This window comes from Micropterus salmoides, unplaced genomic scaffold (genome assembly GCF_014851395.1).
Source record: "Micropterus salmoides isolate LMB-PRFRI ecotype aquatic unplaced genomic scaffold, ASM1485139v1 Ms_hic_scaffold_18, whole genome shotgun sequence".
NCBI classification, from domain to species: Eukaryota; Metazoa; Chordata; class Actinopteri; order Centrarchiformes; family Centrarchidae; genus Micropterus; species Micropterus salmoides.
This window is the reverse complement of record NW_024040928.1, coordinates 22,425,077-22,441,489: the sequence shown is the minus strand read 5'-3', so window position 1 is coordinate 22,441,489 and position 16,413 is coordinate 22,425,077. Positions and strand designations below refer to the sequence as shown.

At 41.2% G+C, this 16,413-nt stretch overlaps 1 protein-coding gene across 1 annotated transcript; it reads right to left on the bottom strand.

The window, feature by feature from the left end:
- Window positions 1–4,355: 4,355 nt before the first annotated feature.
- Window positions 4,356–15,201, bottom strand: tfap2b (transcription factor AP-2 beta). Its single transcript, XM_038727729.1, has 6 exons — window positions 14,680–15,201; window positions 13,111–13,165; window positions 11,833–12,052; window positions 11,330–11,448; window positions 10,185–10,326; window positions 4,356–5,800 (listed from the first exon to the last, which is right to left on the bottom strand). Exons 1-6 carry the CDS (start codon window positions 15,199–15,201, stop codon window positions 5,509–5,511), a joined length of 1,350 nt encoding a protein of 449 aa, XP_038583657.1. The 3' UTR covers window positions 4,356–5,508.
- Between the last annotated feature and the right edge of the window lie 1,212 nt (window positions 15,202–16,413).

Here is a 16,413-nt window from a genome sequence, read left to right as displayed (position 1 = left end):
CACTGGCCTCCAGCCACTTCCAGTCAGCTCTACATATGTCACATGTTAATGACATCAAGTCTGTGGCCACACACAGACCGTGGCGTACTTGAGGGCAGCAGACTGAGAAGTCGTTTCTCCTTGGAAGGCCAGTCTCATCCTTTTGCAGCGGCATTCAGTGCCAGGACTTGAAGGCTTTAACCGTTAGCTTCACTGCAGGTCTGCTGTCAAAGCTCTGGTCACCTTTCACTACCGTCTTCAGTCACAAACCATGCAGTCGGACATTGTGGGTTTGGTTACAGAGTGATTCAGAATAAAATGTATTTGTACAACACAAATATATCATTATAATATTTATGATACATGTTTTTCTTCCTGTGAAATAATGAATATTTGTAGCCTTGGGGCTTCCTCTGTTAATTAATTAAGTGAACTAGACTGAAAAGGAAAAATAAAAGTCATTATTCTAGCATCTGAAGCCATCACTCTGTATACAACTGTTTCATGCAAAACTCAAGTAGATATTCTTTTGTTTTTGCAGGGATTTGAGCCAAAAATGGGGATGGATGGGCCAAAAACATATTCACAGCTTTAATCCTTATCCCATTAGTGGACTCAGTAGTGAAAGTAGTAAACAGCAACCATGCTCGACTCCTCCATGTGCAAAAAGAAAACAGTACGGCGTCTTTTGTCAAACATGACTGATTCACTTTTGCCTTTTGTGTGTGTGGGAGCTTTGCCTTTCATATCGATCACTGTTGTGCCAACTGTTTGTTTTGTCTTTTCATATAATGAACCCTGGGCCCTCGGTGAGGCCCCAGTGGAGCTTTGCTCCATGCTAAAGGGCTTTTTGTGAGACAGTGTCACGCTCTCTCGTTCCGGCGAGGCTTCGCGTTTCTTATTATTCATGGCTCTCTCCCCGTTTGTTGAGAAGGCCGGGATCAAACAGGCCGATTTGCCACGCCTGACACCCACTGCTGCGAGTGTGTGTTTTGTGTGTGTGTGTGTGTGTGTGTGAACTCGGCTCGGGCTCAGTAATGACAGGATTTGTTAAACAGTAAATTAATGAATAATGAAATATCCAGCACGCGCCTGCCTTGCCTGGAGCACAGTGCCCCGAGCAGGAATTACTCCCAACCGGCACTTGGCTGTCTGCATGCTGGATAACCTGTGTGTGTGTGTGTGTGTGTGTGTGTGTGTGTGTGTGTGAGAGAGAGTTGGATAAGCATTTTTACAGCCCATTGCGTGACAGAACGCTGAGGGGCTTTGCTGATGGGAGCCTGCTCTCACTTCCTGGCAAGACGACAGACTGACGAAGATGCAGACATAACTGCATTAGAAAAGACTGTCAGTGCTTCTCTCATACTTTGTATATCAAATATTACCAATGTCTTCATAAGCTCAGTACATGTTCCTAACTGGATTACCTTCTGCTGGTCCTCTCATTAAAGTAACAACCTGTGACGTTTTTATCAAAATTACATTTTGCTTCCCATTATTACCGATTCATCAAACATAAGTAATTCATATTATGCCCAGCTCCTGAATGCTTATTTGCCATTTTAAACGCTGTGCTGCTGGTGGATCTTTCCTAGGTGCACAGGAAATGCTGTGTCTTAGCATGATCAGCAATAGCTCCATTAGACCAAGAAAAACTCAAACTTTGACAGGCGATCGCAGAGCAGTGCAGGATTAATACTTGTAATTAACACCTGCACTTGTAATATGGTAGACATACCATCATGGCTCACTGTTATGATCTAGAAGTGGTACTAGCACTGAAATGAGGGGGAACTCCAGGGGCGAACCCACCATAACCTTTTCTGCTTATCCTGCCCCAGATGTTTGGTTTCTCTCAGCATCATGTTGTTTGTTTTTGGAAATTTCTTCACAACGTCTTGTTGTCTTGACTTGTGTTGGCCTGGAACTTTATATTTCTAGTTCATTGCTGTGTGTTTATATTAACTTGTACTTGAACTTTTTTGGGGGGGGGTTCTTTGGTATTAGATGACAATTGAAACTTCTTCTTGGATCGATTTCTGGAATCAGTATCCAATACAAGCTCTAAGCTTGTTGTTTCATGTTGTTGTATATTCTTTGAGGGGGGACACTAAATCAGTTCAATGCTGAATTCCTCTGGCCAAGGTTTGTAACACAATTATGGTCTTTTTAAACTATACCCCACAGTTACTGCCAGTTACTTCTAGTGGGAAGTACACGTTAACCAGGAACATGACATTATCTGTCATTATGAAACATTTGGTGATGTTTGCAGTGTCTTTAATATTAAGTTTTTAAAAAATGGATCAAAGTCATATTATACATAATATTTAGAAAGGTTTATAAACCACACTACTTAAGATGAGGCCATGCAGCAGTTACAGTGATGCTACGTTTCACTGCTGGCTAGCACACTATTGTCATCTGTTTGGGTTTATAAAATCTCATAGTGGAATGTGCTACAGTTAATGTCAGCTGTAAGTATTTTTCTGTGAATTCCAAAACACTACAATATTTTTGGTCTTTAAAAAATCAAAATATCTCATTTATTTAATCTATCACAACAAGATTGCCATCGTTTATGATATTTGCATGACCTTAGAGCCTTGACTGAAGCATTTTCAGGAGGCCTGAGGCTCAGAACAGAGGATGACAAAACCAACTCTGCTGGCAATGCTCAGAAGTCTTGCACCCAACCACTGATGTTACTAATTCTTATTTTGAGGAGAGAAATAAATCTTCACACATTCTGATGAGATTTTTTTGCCACAAATGAATTGCATTTTCGTTTTGCATTTAATATTTAAATATAGTTTATAATATTTTTTTTCCTCAACAAATAACACCCATACTTTCTCTTCATAGTTACAAGGTGAATCAGTGCCCCAGCCTTGCTGCAAAAGTTTGTTCAATTTATCTGGTGAGTTTATCAATTTTGTTTAAACATTTTGTTTTTAATTCCTAAACAACATGAATGCATTATAACAGCACAGTACAGGACAGTATAGATATTACTCTACTGCAATACTTTTCTCATTTTTATCAATTCATGTTTTCAAGGAATTCATATTCCAGTCAGTTTGATTATCCCAAAATAGATAAATCTAGGCTACACATTTCCTTCAGCTGTTTTTGATTGAGTGCCTTTTAATGTTTAGAGTGAATTTATTTAAAACGTGTTGTTTCTCTTCCTGTTTGCTGTTTCGTTTTCTTTGGCTGTCTTGTTTATTGTTCCAGCCAACCTGTCGTTGCTGTAGCCACTGATGCTCAGCAACTTCCTGTCTTTGTTGAGCGGTGATCGCTCGCGGACATGCGGGTGCTGAACTCCGCACCTGCGTCACGCGGCGTTCCACTCCACGGGTCACACTGAGCCCGCGGGACACTTTCTCTCTCTTCCTCTCAAGCTCCCTATTTTCTTTCTCTCCATTTCTTGTCCCAATTAGCTTTCTTTCTCTGTCTCTCTCTCTACTTTTCTCTGTGTCTCGCGCTCTATCGTCATTAGCACACCGGCGGTAGATCCCCACCGCAGAAGCAGGCCCGCGAGGCACTATACTATTCCCCCTGCGCGCGCGCGAGAGAGAGAAGCCTCTCTGAAACGAGGGCCTCACTGGCCGGAAAATACAACCAATTATCTCCCTGGAATAAGACCGTATCCATCATGGTGTGTGTGTTCATTTCAGAGGCTTTGCAATATATAGACTCTAGACTACTATATTTTAAACCTTACAAAGCTATTCAAGTATTATTATATTATTTTAATCTTGGACTATACATATCATAGGCTATTTAACCATGTCCAGTATATCTTTAATCTCCAAGGACCATTTAGCAATTGTTTTTAGCATATAAACTACATGTGTGGTTAAGTATATAACTAAAACGCTGATAACAGCCTTCATCATGATTTAGTCTCTATTAATAGGCAGAATCTGCAAAGTAGTGTTAAATAATTATAGTGGAGTAAAAAGAGCAATATTGGCTTCCAAAATGTAGTGGAATAGAATTACAAACTTGCATAAAATGGAAGTAATGTACTTAATGTAAGTGACTCAAAATTGTACTTAAGTAGGCTATATGAGTAAATGTAGTTAATTTCCACCAATGACACATATAGCCTAAGGGCTGTTCAACATTAAGGTAAACAAGCTATAACATCAGAAAATTTCAATGATTTAGTTCTGTCAATGTATTGTCTGGATAATCAGTGTGAGTGTGAGCTGAGTTGCTCTTTAAAATAAATATCTGAAATACTAATTCTTGATTCTGGTTTGTTATTGTTCCATGTCTTCACAATGATCAGAAATTCACTGTCTTCTGCAATGAACAATTAGTCTCAGTTCATTTAAAGTAAAATTAAATTTAATGGTTTTCTTCGATGTTGTTGGCCGATTAATTAGATCTTAATGGGGTGTTTTACATGGGTTCCTGAACCAGTGAGACATTTATGTTGTGATGAACAGACAGCAGTTGTTAAAACATTAACTCAAATATCACTTAAATCCGAATGACCTGTGAATTTGACCCATCAAATTGAATACCACAGTGAATAACAGGATTATTTGGTTGGGGTCAATCCACTTTTATCCAGAAAGTTAAATTTTATTTTAAATCCCCCAAATGTAAACTATTTCTAATGAATAATATGTGCATGTACATTTCGAATGTATTAAACTGAAAGTGACTCCGATCCCCAACTCTAAGTGGGACCCTTGTCCCACTTAGAGTTGGGGTTCAGGGTTTCCCTGGAGAAAATGCGCAGGCTGCACACCTTGCATAATAAAACACATGGTTTATTATCAATGTGATAGAAATTAAATCACTGGACAATTAGAAGCATGTCTACCCATCATCAGCACCATGACAACAGCTCTATAAGAACAGAAAAACACTGGATGAGTCCTGCCCCCCACCCCCGCCAGCTCACAAAGGTCGAATCACAGATAAATAGGCTTACTCCAAAATAGCTGGTGCACCTATTTACACAACCATCCATTTAAATTAATATAAATAAATATTTACACACATAAATTAACACCCGCCCCCCTCGTACTTGTGTGAAGTAATCGGACAATCCTGTTTCACAGAAAGAATGCTCATCACCCAATTCTCATAACCACAATGTTTTTTCTGTGTGAGGACAAACACAAGCACATACACAGGCGCACACGCCAACACACACACACACACACACACAATGTTGTTTGTTGGCTGCTCATGGCATCTCAGTCTCGCAGGATGCAGGCAGGGGGAGCAAAATGGATGTAACACAGTAACCACCATGTCCTCAGGGGGATGAAAAGAACATAACACAGATGAAAAATCCCTCTGTGCTCTCTGACACTGGCCCACAGGTGTCTTGCTCTGCCTTTTTCTCTCTACCAAGCCTCTTCTTCCTTCTCCTCTTCCTCAGCCCTGTGTGTGGCAGGTCAGTGGCAGTGGTGTAAAGCTAGAAGTAACGGTGTGACGCCTCCGTCTGTGTGTCTGCCTCCCGTTGGGCTCTCCTGTCATTGCTCCCCTCCTTCCCCAGCTTCATTTCCGCTGCTTCTCCTCTTTGTCCCCGGCCTTGTTGCCGCCGTCCCCGTGCCGGTTGTTGGAAGGATTGTTGAGAAACATCTTGTCGAGTCCTTTGAGAGCCTCGGTGAGGTAGTTCTGGAGGGTGGTGAGCGCGGCGCAGATGGCGGGCGAGCCGAAGCCGTGTGTGATGAAGGAGAAGTGGGAGAGGCAGCTCTGGATGCCGGGCTCCAGGATGGGGCTGGGTCTGGAGTTGCCCAGGGGAGTCCTGTCCTGGGCCAGCAGGTCTGTGAACTCCTTACACAGCTGTCTGCAGGGGAAAAGACACAACAAGATGTCAGGAGGGAACTCTCAACTTTTCCCAAAATAGTAATAAGACTGCTGATAGTGGACGTATCGTCTCAGTATCTGTAATTTGAATGTTTTACAAACATGACAAATGTCTTATTCGTTGTTTCCGTCTAAATGTTAGTTTTAGTGTATTAATATTAGTGTAAGGGCTGTCACAGAATTTTGACTACAGGATATGAAACGCTGTACCTGCTAATGCAACGCAATCATGCATACTTACATACTGTGTAATATGATCAAAACATTTCATTAAGTTGTCTGCAGTCAATATGTAAGTGATCAAGTTGCAGAATGAGTGGCCAATATCAAATTAATACTAAAATATCTATCAATACTGACTCTGACTGCTAAACAGTGTATAGAATGAAAACAGTGGATAGCTGATGAGCTGAAAACCACTACCAACATCTTACTGAGATGCCTCTGTGGTGAAACAGTGTCAAGGGATGACAGTCAGTTTTTTCTTTCAGCATTAGTTGCAGATGTTTCTGTAATGCTACATGAAACTGAATACAACTTATTAATGAAAAAATCTTACAGAGCAGGGAAAGGTATGTTGCAAGCTCACAGTTATATGGTGCTTTAACTGCACTGAGGAAAAAGAAGCACAGTAACTTTGGGCTGCAGTGTATCTTATTTTTGGAATTTCACATCCTGTGGACTGATTAATTAATTAACTAAACAGAGCAGATTAAAAAAAATTGTCGTGTCAGTAATGTTACAGTGCAACATGTTAGGTTCTCCAGTCAGTGCCATTGACCAGACACTGCATTCAATCTGGAGTTGGTCCCCGGGTGCTGCTTCCTTCAGGGATGGGTTAAATGCAGAGAATGTGACAAATAAAGTACCTTTACCTTTAGGATAAGAAATGATGTAGTGTTATCTCCCTGGTGCACTGCTTTCTGAATAAAGTGCACATGTAAAATTACGGTTGCAGTAGTTTAGCGGATTGAACAGCGAAAGCAGGGATTCACCCAGAACGGTATTCTTGTTAAGGTGGGAATGAGCATAAAACAGAATTAGGACCATCACTGAAACCCAGACTGATGAAATTCTGGCAGACGTTTCAGCAGCTCCTGAAGACAGCTTGACCCTAGCCACCTATTCAGAGACTAAAGCAAAAGCTTGGTGCATCAGCGCTGTGCTAATCCTGACAAGATTAAAGATGTGAAACTGGGGTAAAATTCTCTAAAATCTCCTGCCTACCCTCTGCTGGGACCATTCCTAAAACTAACCACTATGGATCTCTAGATGTTGTGTGCTAAATTAAGGATGTTTAAAAGGGATGTTTTACCTTTTTGTCCTGCACTCATTGAATCTGCACTGCTTGACATGTTATAAAAGCCATAACAGAAGAGGAGAATTTGCAGATGCATAAAAATTGTTTTGATGCAAAAAAAAAAAATTAACTTCCTTGTATTAACTGTATGACATAATCTATCCCTAAGGAAAATGTTCTTACTTTTCCTTTTCAACACCTTTATGTTCAGTGTTTCCCAGGGCTTATTTTGCAATAGAGTGCAGCACATTTTCTTTCAGCCTTCCTCTGTTTACCTCTGTTTCATTTTATGATTTCTTGTGTTTCCCAGAATCATTTCAGAAAAACAACCAAAGAAAAGCATCAACTTGATGCAATCAGCTGCTACAGAATACCTTTACCTGGACAAACTGGCTGCACCAAGAGAGTAAGAGTTTTCCAATTTAAAGTACTGACTATTTAATTCCATAAAGAAAAGTCTTCTGATTGAACTGAGCCTACTGTCTGTGAAGAACAGTTCATATCTAGTTGTTTTTTTTTAGTGACTGTTACTTAAAAATCTAAAACAAAGCCCTTTCTTTGATTCTTCAGGCCTGACACTAACAAAATGTTGTTTATGCTCTTGATAAGAAAACATTTTTCTGTTTGACAAGCAGTCTCCGTTGTACACCCCCTCAACCTTAAACGCCTCCTCAATATGATGCCATACCATTTATGTTTGACAAATGATCTTCAAGAATGAGAGAACCACTCTACCACAATACTTTAACAATGCCCATGGACCCAGAAATACAAGGCTATCACCAATAGCACATATTTCAACATTGTACCAAAACACAAGCCCTTGATGTCTGGGAAAATGAAGTGAAACTAATGCCAGAGCAAGAAAGTTGTATGGTTTGAGGCCTCCACGTTCAGAGAAAATCTTTAACTGTTAACATGTGTAATTTGAGACGAGGTCATCAAATGATCTGCATTCTTCACCATAGATTTAATGCGAAAAATGCACCAATAAAAAAAAATCTCATCCTCATCTTGTTCTCCTGTTAAAATTCAGCAAATCATCCTCTGATTTCAGCCCCATATTTTATATTCAAGAGACCCCTCTCTTTCTCCCTCTCTGATTCGTACTTGCGCAACCCCATACACACACACACACACACACACACACACACCCCATGTAAGCGGCCTAGGGGCAGAGCTCCAGCAAATGAGTGACAGGCTGTGCAGGCCGAGCCCAGCTGGGGTTAGGGGAGTAGAGAGGAGAAGCCGCCACCCCGGGCTACTCTCAAGGCTCTCGCTGTTGTTTTGTGACGACTTGAAACACTTCACTGCTAAATAATGAATTTCTAACAGGCAGTACCGACACAGTATTGGAACAGGTTTGAATCTGAGCATCAAACATCCACTACCGAACACACCATACATACTGAGTACATTGGGATGCACACACACACACACACATACACAGGCAGATGGTTTATGCGGTGCAGGCCAGCAGACAGCACTATTTATGCAAGCTAAAAATACAAGCTTCCTGAAGGGATCTTTGTTAGATGGTTTGCACCTCTGCTATAACCTTTTTAATCTACAAAACACACATTCAGGGGAATAAATGAACTTACTTATTTGGCGGAAAGCTTTTCTGTTTATTGTAAAAATAAGCAAAAATCACCAGTAATTCTGTGATTTGATCCACATTTATAAATCCACATCACCTCTGCCACCCTAATTTCTTTAAAGAAATCTATGTTGCTCAGTTGCAAAAGGTAATCAGAAGATCCTGGATTCAATTCAACAGTTTAACAGCCATAAAAATGGATTAATATAAGTAACTTTACGAGGAGCACCAGTAAAATAGATTGCTTCTAAGACCAGAAGCAGAGGTCAAACATACACTAGCAACCTCAGAGCTCATCTTTTATAATGTCTGTGAGCTGTATAAGCCACATTTAACTGTCCAGCGTCATATAAGGCTCATCCATACTTGAGCTAAAGGTTACTCTGTGAAATGAACCGCTCATAAGGATGCTAAGTTGTGCAGCTGCATACAAAGCGATATAATAGTATAGCATGCACCTCCCATCTTGTCCTGATATTTAAAAGAAATGTATTTATATTACAATCAAAAGGTGAAAGTGATTGCCTTGATACTTCTGTTTAGTCATAAGATTCTTGATGTTGATGCAGATTTCTGCTCATTTATTAAATAGTTGAATTAAATTTAACTGCCCTAATTGTTCAGTGAGACAATTTTTCAATCAGCAATTTGCCATTTCATTACAGGTTAGATCTATTTTGAGTTTGATGCATTTCATCTCACTCTCCTTTTTAAAATGTCAGTGTTCACTATGGTAAAATGGACTGTGTGATATAGAGTAAAGCACAGAGGATAGGAGAGGTTTTCCCTCAGGGGGTCTTAAAGAGGGGCCGTTGAGGCCCCAGGAAAATGAGTTTAATTTCACAATTTCATTCACCAGAAATGTACCTACTTGCATATTTTTCACCCTGTATGTGTTACAATTATGTAACTCAAATCATCAACACAAACCTTTCCAAATGGCCCCCATTTAAACCTTGTCATAGATTCTGAGCCATAAATGTATCACAGGATCTTTGGGAGATTTTAAATAATAGAGCATCTACTGTATTAGGGCAGTGTGAACAGGAAATATCTTGATATTGACTCAGCTTTATTTGTGATGCTGTTGTAAATTGTGATATTTACTGGAAAAAAAAAATCCCTTTCTCCTTCTCAGTTTGTTTTTCTTTTCCAAGCACTTTGCTTAGACATGCCTCTGCATTGACAGACAGAAGGTATTATATGTGCATCCTGGCCCTGACCTTTGTACTCCTTATTTTTCATGATGCTTTGCTCAGGCTGAATGTGTCTAAATACCTAACTCTCTAATTTAAATGATTCAACAGCAGCTAGTCATCGGGTATAGCTTAATCTCATTACCACCAATATCTCCCTATATGCCACACTGAGACATGTTTTATATTATAGTATATTTTACGACAGAAAACACCCTATAAAGACTATGAGGGAACAGAATCTAATCAAACGGTCCATCAAACTCACTTTGTCGCCAGCAGCATGTTTTTCCGCGTGTGAAGCTCGTTGGGGTCCGCGTGCTGCCGGTTGAGGTACTCGCTCACGGCTTTGGTGGGAAACTCCGTCTCGCAGATGTAACCGAAATCCCGGGCCAAGTGGACTGCTTCACCTGGGGGGAAGGGGAGGGAAGGTAGAGGTATAGGTGCGGTACGAAACATGCATAAACAATAAGCTACAGAGAATGTAAATATTTGACCCAGTGACAGGTTTATTTGGAGTTCAGTTCTGTGTACACTCACTCGTGTTTTTTTTCCTGTTTTTATTAATCATCAGGTAATGTGCTGTGATCACACATTTCTTGGTTGTCTGATATACAGATTTTTGTTTAAAAAGCAGACGCTATCCTTTTAGGAACTAAATGTCGGCTTCTCAGCTGAAGCAAAAACAGTAGAAAGTGGTAAAATTCTCACTGGTGACTTTCTGTTACCTGGTTTTCATTATTATTAAAACTGAGCTATTCTAATATGCTATTAGCAGGCAAGAGCGACCACAGCATTCACATTTAGATGTATAAATGTAGTGTAAGGAACTGCCAAACAGGCAGTAAAAAAAAAATCTTTAAAACATCTCAAAGTTACTTGTTTTAAGAAGCTAATTTCTGAGTAGATTAGCAAATGGTTTGAAATGTTTAAACATGTAAAAAAAAATAAGACTATATATTATCTATTTGCAGGACAATGATGCCTTAATTGAAATAAGCAGATGACTAATTTCTAAGAAGTCAAAATGTAGGTGTACAAAGGGGTAGGCCCACACTACAGCCTTTAATCAATTAAATCATTTTTTAATCTACTTTAGTAATCTCCACTCAGTCAATATTTATTTTCCTGACATTACATTCTTGCAGTCATTTTATGAATCCAGGGTGGTTTGTCATATGTTAAGCCTGTAAGGTCATGACCTTTGCAGTCCTACAATTTCGGCCATGTGTCATTTTTGGTAATGTTGAAACTGGTGCCTATTTGATTGCAACAGTTTGGACACAAAATGTTTGGTTTCTAAAGTCTGTTGCCACAATTTAGGCTACACATTGATGCTTTGTCAAGGGTAAAGAGTATAATTCTGCAATGTAGCATGAGTGTTTATGGAGTTACAAACAGTAAATAAATCACCTTCTACTAGAGATGTTAGTAATGTGACATTGGCAGCTTTGCGTCTTCCAGCAGGTAAATTGAGTCCAATCTTCTCCAGCTTTTCTCTCAGACATTTGCCACCGTTTTTGGACTTTGCTCTGCAGAAAACAAAGGGGTACTAATGCATTTACAATTGAATCTTAAAGAAGTCTACCCAGGGCACATATATTCAGAAATATTTTTATAATATTAAAAACTCCTCTCTCAGAGCATGATATTAATAAGTGACCATTCGCTTCAGAGTTTGGAAACTTTATTAAACAGTAGCCTATTCTCCAGTTTGTCTCCAGAGATTTTGTTAATGTTAAGTAGAATCTGGGTGGTAAATGGAACAGAAACAGAGTAATTTTCATGCAGCTCAGGGTTTAATTAATAGCTAGATGTCCCTGCATATTTAACGAGCCAAAAGCTTTCATACATCCACAGTTATTCCTCCGTAACACCAGCGTCTGCGTCAACATGCTCTGAGGCTGCAGTCGTACCTTCTCAACACGCCCCCCAACAAGGAGGCGTTGAGGCACTCGGGCGGGGACAATCTCCTCTGCACCTCCCCTACGGTCACTTTGTACTTGGAGGTGGAGCTGAGCAGCGACAGGCGGCCCGGTACCGAGCAGAACACCTCGTTTATGTTTACGGTCACTCCACCGATCAGCCCGTCCTTGCCGAGCATCAGAGAGCCCATGTTCTTGTGTGGCATGGGAACTGAAAGAGGAAGGTTAGAGGCGGCGTGAGTGGTTCTCTTACATAAGGTGTTCAAGTATGCTGCAAGGAACTCACACGAGTTTTAAATCAAAATCTCTTCTTTCTGTCAAAGTGTGTTCAGTATATGAGGCCACGCGCGCTCAGAGGGCGGCCCTGGCCTAATGAAGCGCCCACGTGCCGGGCATTTACTGTTATTTAATGTCGCGCGACATTCTCATTACAATATTATCGATTGTTGATTGGCTCGCGCTCTCAAATCGCATTAACCACCCCCATTCTTTTCTCCACGGCCGGTTTAACTCCCACCAGCATCATTGGATGCTCCTTCATCAGTGTTAATGCACGCGCTAATGGCGTAAAAAGAAGCAGCCAGCAAGCCTCGTGCATGCATGCGTAGGGGCCAGTGTGAGGGGGTTTTGATGGCTCCACGGGGGATAATACCGCAGATTAGCTCTAAACGAGCTCACGAGATCTCCGTGAGCGGTGCCATTTATTACATCAGCGGCTTAAATGCCCCGCGGGGAGCTCAGTCACTCAACATCCCGTAACTAAATCACCGCACATCATCAGAGCGGCAGCCTGTCAGCGACACACTGCCTGCCAGTCAATATACCGGGATCGTTAACCCGGCTCCGAACTCCTCATCCTGGACACCCCCAAAACACAAGGAGATCTGCCAGCATGGCCCAGGGTTCGACCTTTAACTGCCTAAAATATGAAGATATGCAGCCGCTGATCCAGTTTAGGCTCAGATTTTTCTTTTTTTATGAACGAGACTGTAGTTCTACATACCATAAATCATCATCACTAAGAGAATAAATAATTTAACGATCCAGGGAGCAAGCTAAGGAGGCAACTCTATTTCCCTATTTAATTTAAACTTCATATATATTAGTTTCAAAATAATTTATTCTTAAAATGTTTGCTATAGGCCTATATGTGATTTTTATTCATTCTTTCTCTCATTTCTATCATATTGTTACATTGGCAGACAACATTAGGTAGAGCACACAGACAGGTATGTATGTATGTGTGTGTGTGTGTGTGTGTGTGTCTACCTTTCTTAATTACTGATTGATCCAGTATGTTCGTTCCGTTGGTGTCTTCAATGGTCTGTTAGAACCAAGATAAATACAAATCATTATAGACTGCTTCATAATAACCCACTTAACAAGCACGTGAAACTTATTTTTTAGTTTTTCACTGGATTTCAATTAACACAAAAAATCCTGCGGGATTCATCTGAGGTCTGGAAAAGCTGGAAAAACAGGCGTCTTTAAGTTGTTTGTATCCACAGAGCAAACAAATCTGGTTTATAATCCATTTCCTCTTTTACTCATTATGACGTGGCCTTTTATATTTTAAGCCCCATTCATCAATCTCATTCATCATCCTGCGAGATAAATCCCTCGTTGAATAGACCCGATGCTGGCATCATTGCTGCACACACGTATAAAAAAAAAAAAAAGAAAATAACAAAGAATTTGTTAAAACAGATTTAAATGGGGTTAATAATGCATCACACAAATACGGAAAGCTAGAAATGAGAATCTATGTGGAGGTTAAATGGCAAACAATTCGTGATGGTTGTGCCCTGAGGGGAAACGAGGGGAAGATGAAATCCTACACAGCTGTCTATTAAGTCTATTTCACTTTTTTGGTAGCTTGCTTTGTATATTTTGCACCTTAGCAGCAACAATGCTCACAAAAAACAGCTTTCAAATTATATGATTTCAATTGACATGGAATAATAATAATAATTACACAAGCAGGGCAATTTTTCTACTTCTATGTTAATAAAATATTTCGTCTTCAGACTTCCCTGCTTAAAATTTGTATTAATGATAATACAGGCAGCTGCATTTGAATTCACATGAGCAACATTTGAGCTCCATGCAGCAATTTGTGAAGTCCAGTTATTCCACATATCAGCATCTTCTCATCAAAGACATCAAAAGATGTCTCAGGTCTATGAAGACAGTTTGTTTAGCTGGGGGCCATTTGCGTTTAGGCTACAGCTGCTGTGAGGGTCCAGCCCTGAGGGAGCTGCTCTGAGTTCACTGACCTTAACTCTAACGGCACTGGAAACACGCGGAAACAACAATGAAGAGGGCAACTGTCAACAACTACCAATCCGTTTCTTCCTCTTGATTTATTTATTCATTTTAATTTTATTTCATTACTGCCATTTTAATTTTGTATTTCAAAGTAGAACAAAGGCTGACCAATAGTTTTGTCATGGTTTATATACCTGGAGTAGCCTTAATAGTTTGTTTTTTGGTCAAACATAAAATTGCCTTTTCTGAAAATGTCAATGATTAAATTGATGATTATTAATACACAGGCCTACATTTTGTACCTGGGATTGAGATAATAGGCTAAGCTATACAGTAAATTGTAATAAAACCACCGTGGCATATTTCCTATCCTGACTAGCATGCAGTCTGAAGTTCTACCTTTCTCTGTCTGATATGCTAATGTCCCAATATCCTTAAAATACCTTTCCAAAAAAAAAAAAAAAACCTACAAAAAAAAAAGAGAAAGAAAACAAATAACCATAATTGGAACTGGAAATATGTTACATGCACTTTAACCCCGGTACTCTCAGCTGAAAATCTTTGACTCACCTGAACATCCTCCATACCATGCAGCCCGTGCAGCAGTCCGTCGCCCATACCGGGCTCCAGTCCCGGGTGAGCGGAGTGCAGCAGCACGTCGGGCCGTCGCACGCCACCGTAGTCCCGCCGTGGGTCCAGCCCGGACAGTTGTGGCAGCGAGGCCCTAGGCTGCGCCAGCAGAGAGGAGCTGTCCATCCGGTCTCCTGCGACGTCCTGCCGCTGCCGCGCCCCCCATGCACCCTGCTGGCTCTGGTGCAGGGAGTTCAGAGAGTACGGGTCGCTGACGTGGGAGTACGGGTCCTGGTTCTGGTAATGAGCGAGCGGCTGGTACGGCGGCGGAAAGTACGGAGGCTGGAAATCCGACGAGGGTGCATGAGACAGCGGTGGCGCGCTGGAGTATGGTCCCGCATGCGATACCGAACCCAGCTGGGACAGGCGCGAGCTGTGGCTCGAGACACCGTCATGCCGGTCCTTGAAGAGGGTGCAGAGAAGAACAGAAAAAATCAACTCCTTGCAGAATTGGCACCACATTTTAACGAAATGAAACCATATGGAGGCCTAGGATCAGGGTGCATTTATTAGTGTATTGCCCCTGGAGATGCAGCCAAAGTAGCCTATCTGCCATCGAATCTGCTGGGAATAAAGCACATAAGAGCCTGGAGGAAAAAATATTAGTCTAATTTAAAATGTCTAACAACGGACCCCTCTTAGCAGTATCTACGGTTGAACTATTTTCTCAAATGAATTCTGAAATACAAATATCAACTCACCGCAGTGGAGTAGGAATGTATTAACATCTGTAAACCCTCTGTTGGTGTCACGAGCAGGTTCACGGTAAAACAGCAGGCTAATGTTGGTCCGCGATAACCGATAGGTAAAAACAACTCGTTTGTATCTGCAGGCACGGCCTGGTCTACAGCTCCATGCAGAACCTTCCTCCGCCCGGAGCTGCCGCCGCTCTGAGTGTGAGCACCGAGCGCCCGCCTCTACCCCCGGTATAAGGTGTAATTGTTATTCATGACTGAGACTTACAGGAATATTAATGTGCGCGAGGCAGGGGACTGGCGACACACGGAGCGTGAAGCCGCTCGCGCAACCGTGAGTGACGTTTAAATTCCGTGGAGAGCCGAAACGACGCGCGAACAGCAGGAGATAAAAATGGACTCTCTCTTGCAGGAGAAAGCGATCACGGTGACCAGACCAGTGAGGAATTCCCCATCGCAAAAATACGCACTTTGAGGCCTTTTTTTAAGTAGAATCTGAGGATGGATGCCTATTCTCATGTGGGAAAGCACACTTTCTTACCTTTGGAGACACTTTGCATAAACCATTTCTGAATAAACAGACTTTGACGTTATAAAAACCCATATAAGCCAGGTTTGTGGATAACAGTATAAACAGGGATTGCTTGGATCCACCATAATAGCACCAGGGTCAAGTGTTATTTCCCTGCCAGATACCCCCAGCTCCGTGTCAATGGAAGACGATGTAAAATGGGCTTCCACTAAAGTAAAACATAGTTTCTGTTACGCACAGACAATACCTGGTGAACATCTTAAGATTTTTCTCCAGTTATTCCAGAGACATCTTACCTAAACTTCATTCTGCTATCATAACACTCCTGAATAATAAAAGGTGGCTCATGTTGTGTTGCAGCTGCTTTTTATTAACAGACTGAAAACACGGCCGAGACTACAGGGCGCACGCGGGGCTTATGTGAATGGTGTCACGAGTCAAAAGAAG

Excerpts from the sequence above, each read along its gene's own strand:
- tfap2b (XM_038727729.1), bottom strand. The coding sequence starts at position 15,201 with ATGTGGTGCCAATTCTGCAAGGAGTTGATTTTTTCTGTTCTTCTCTGC. Across the intron at positions 13,166-14,679 it reads ATGGTATGGAGGATGTTCAG|ACCATTGAAGACACCAACGG; the intron begins GTGAGTCAAAGA and ends TGGTTCTAACAG. Across the intron at positions 12,053-13,110 it reads TCAATCAGTAATTAAGAAAG|TTCCCATGCCACACAAGAAC; the intron begins GTAGACACACAC and ends TTCCTCTTTCAG.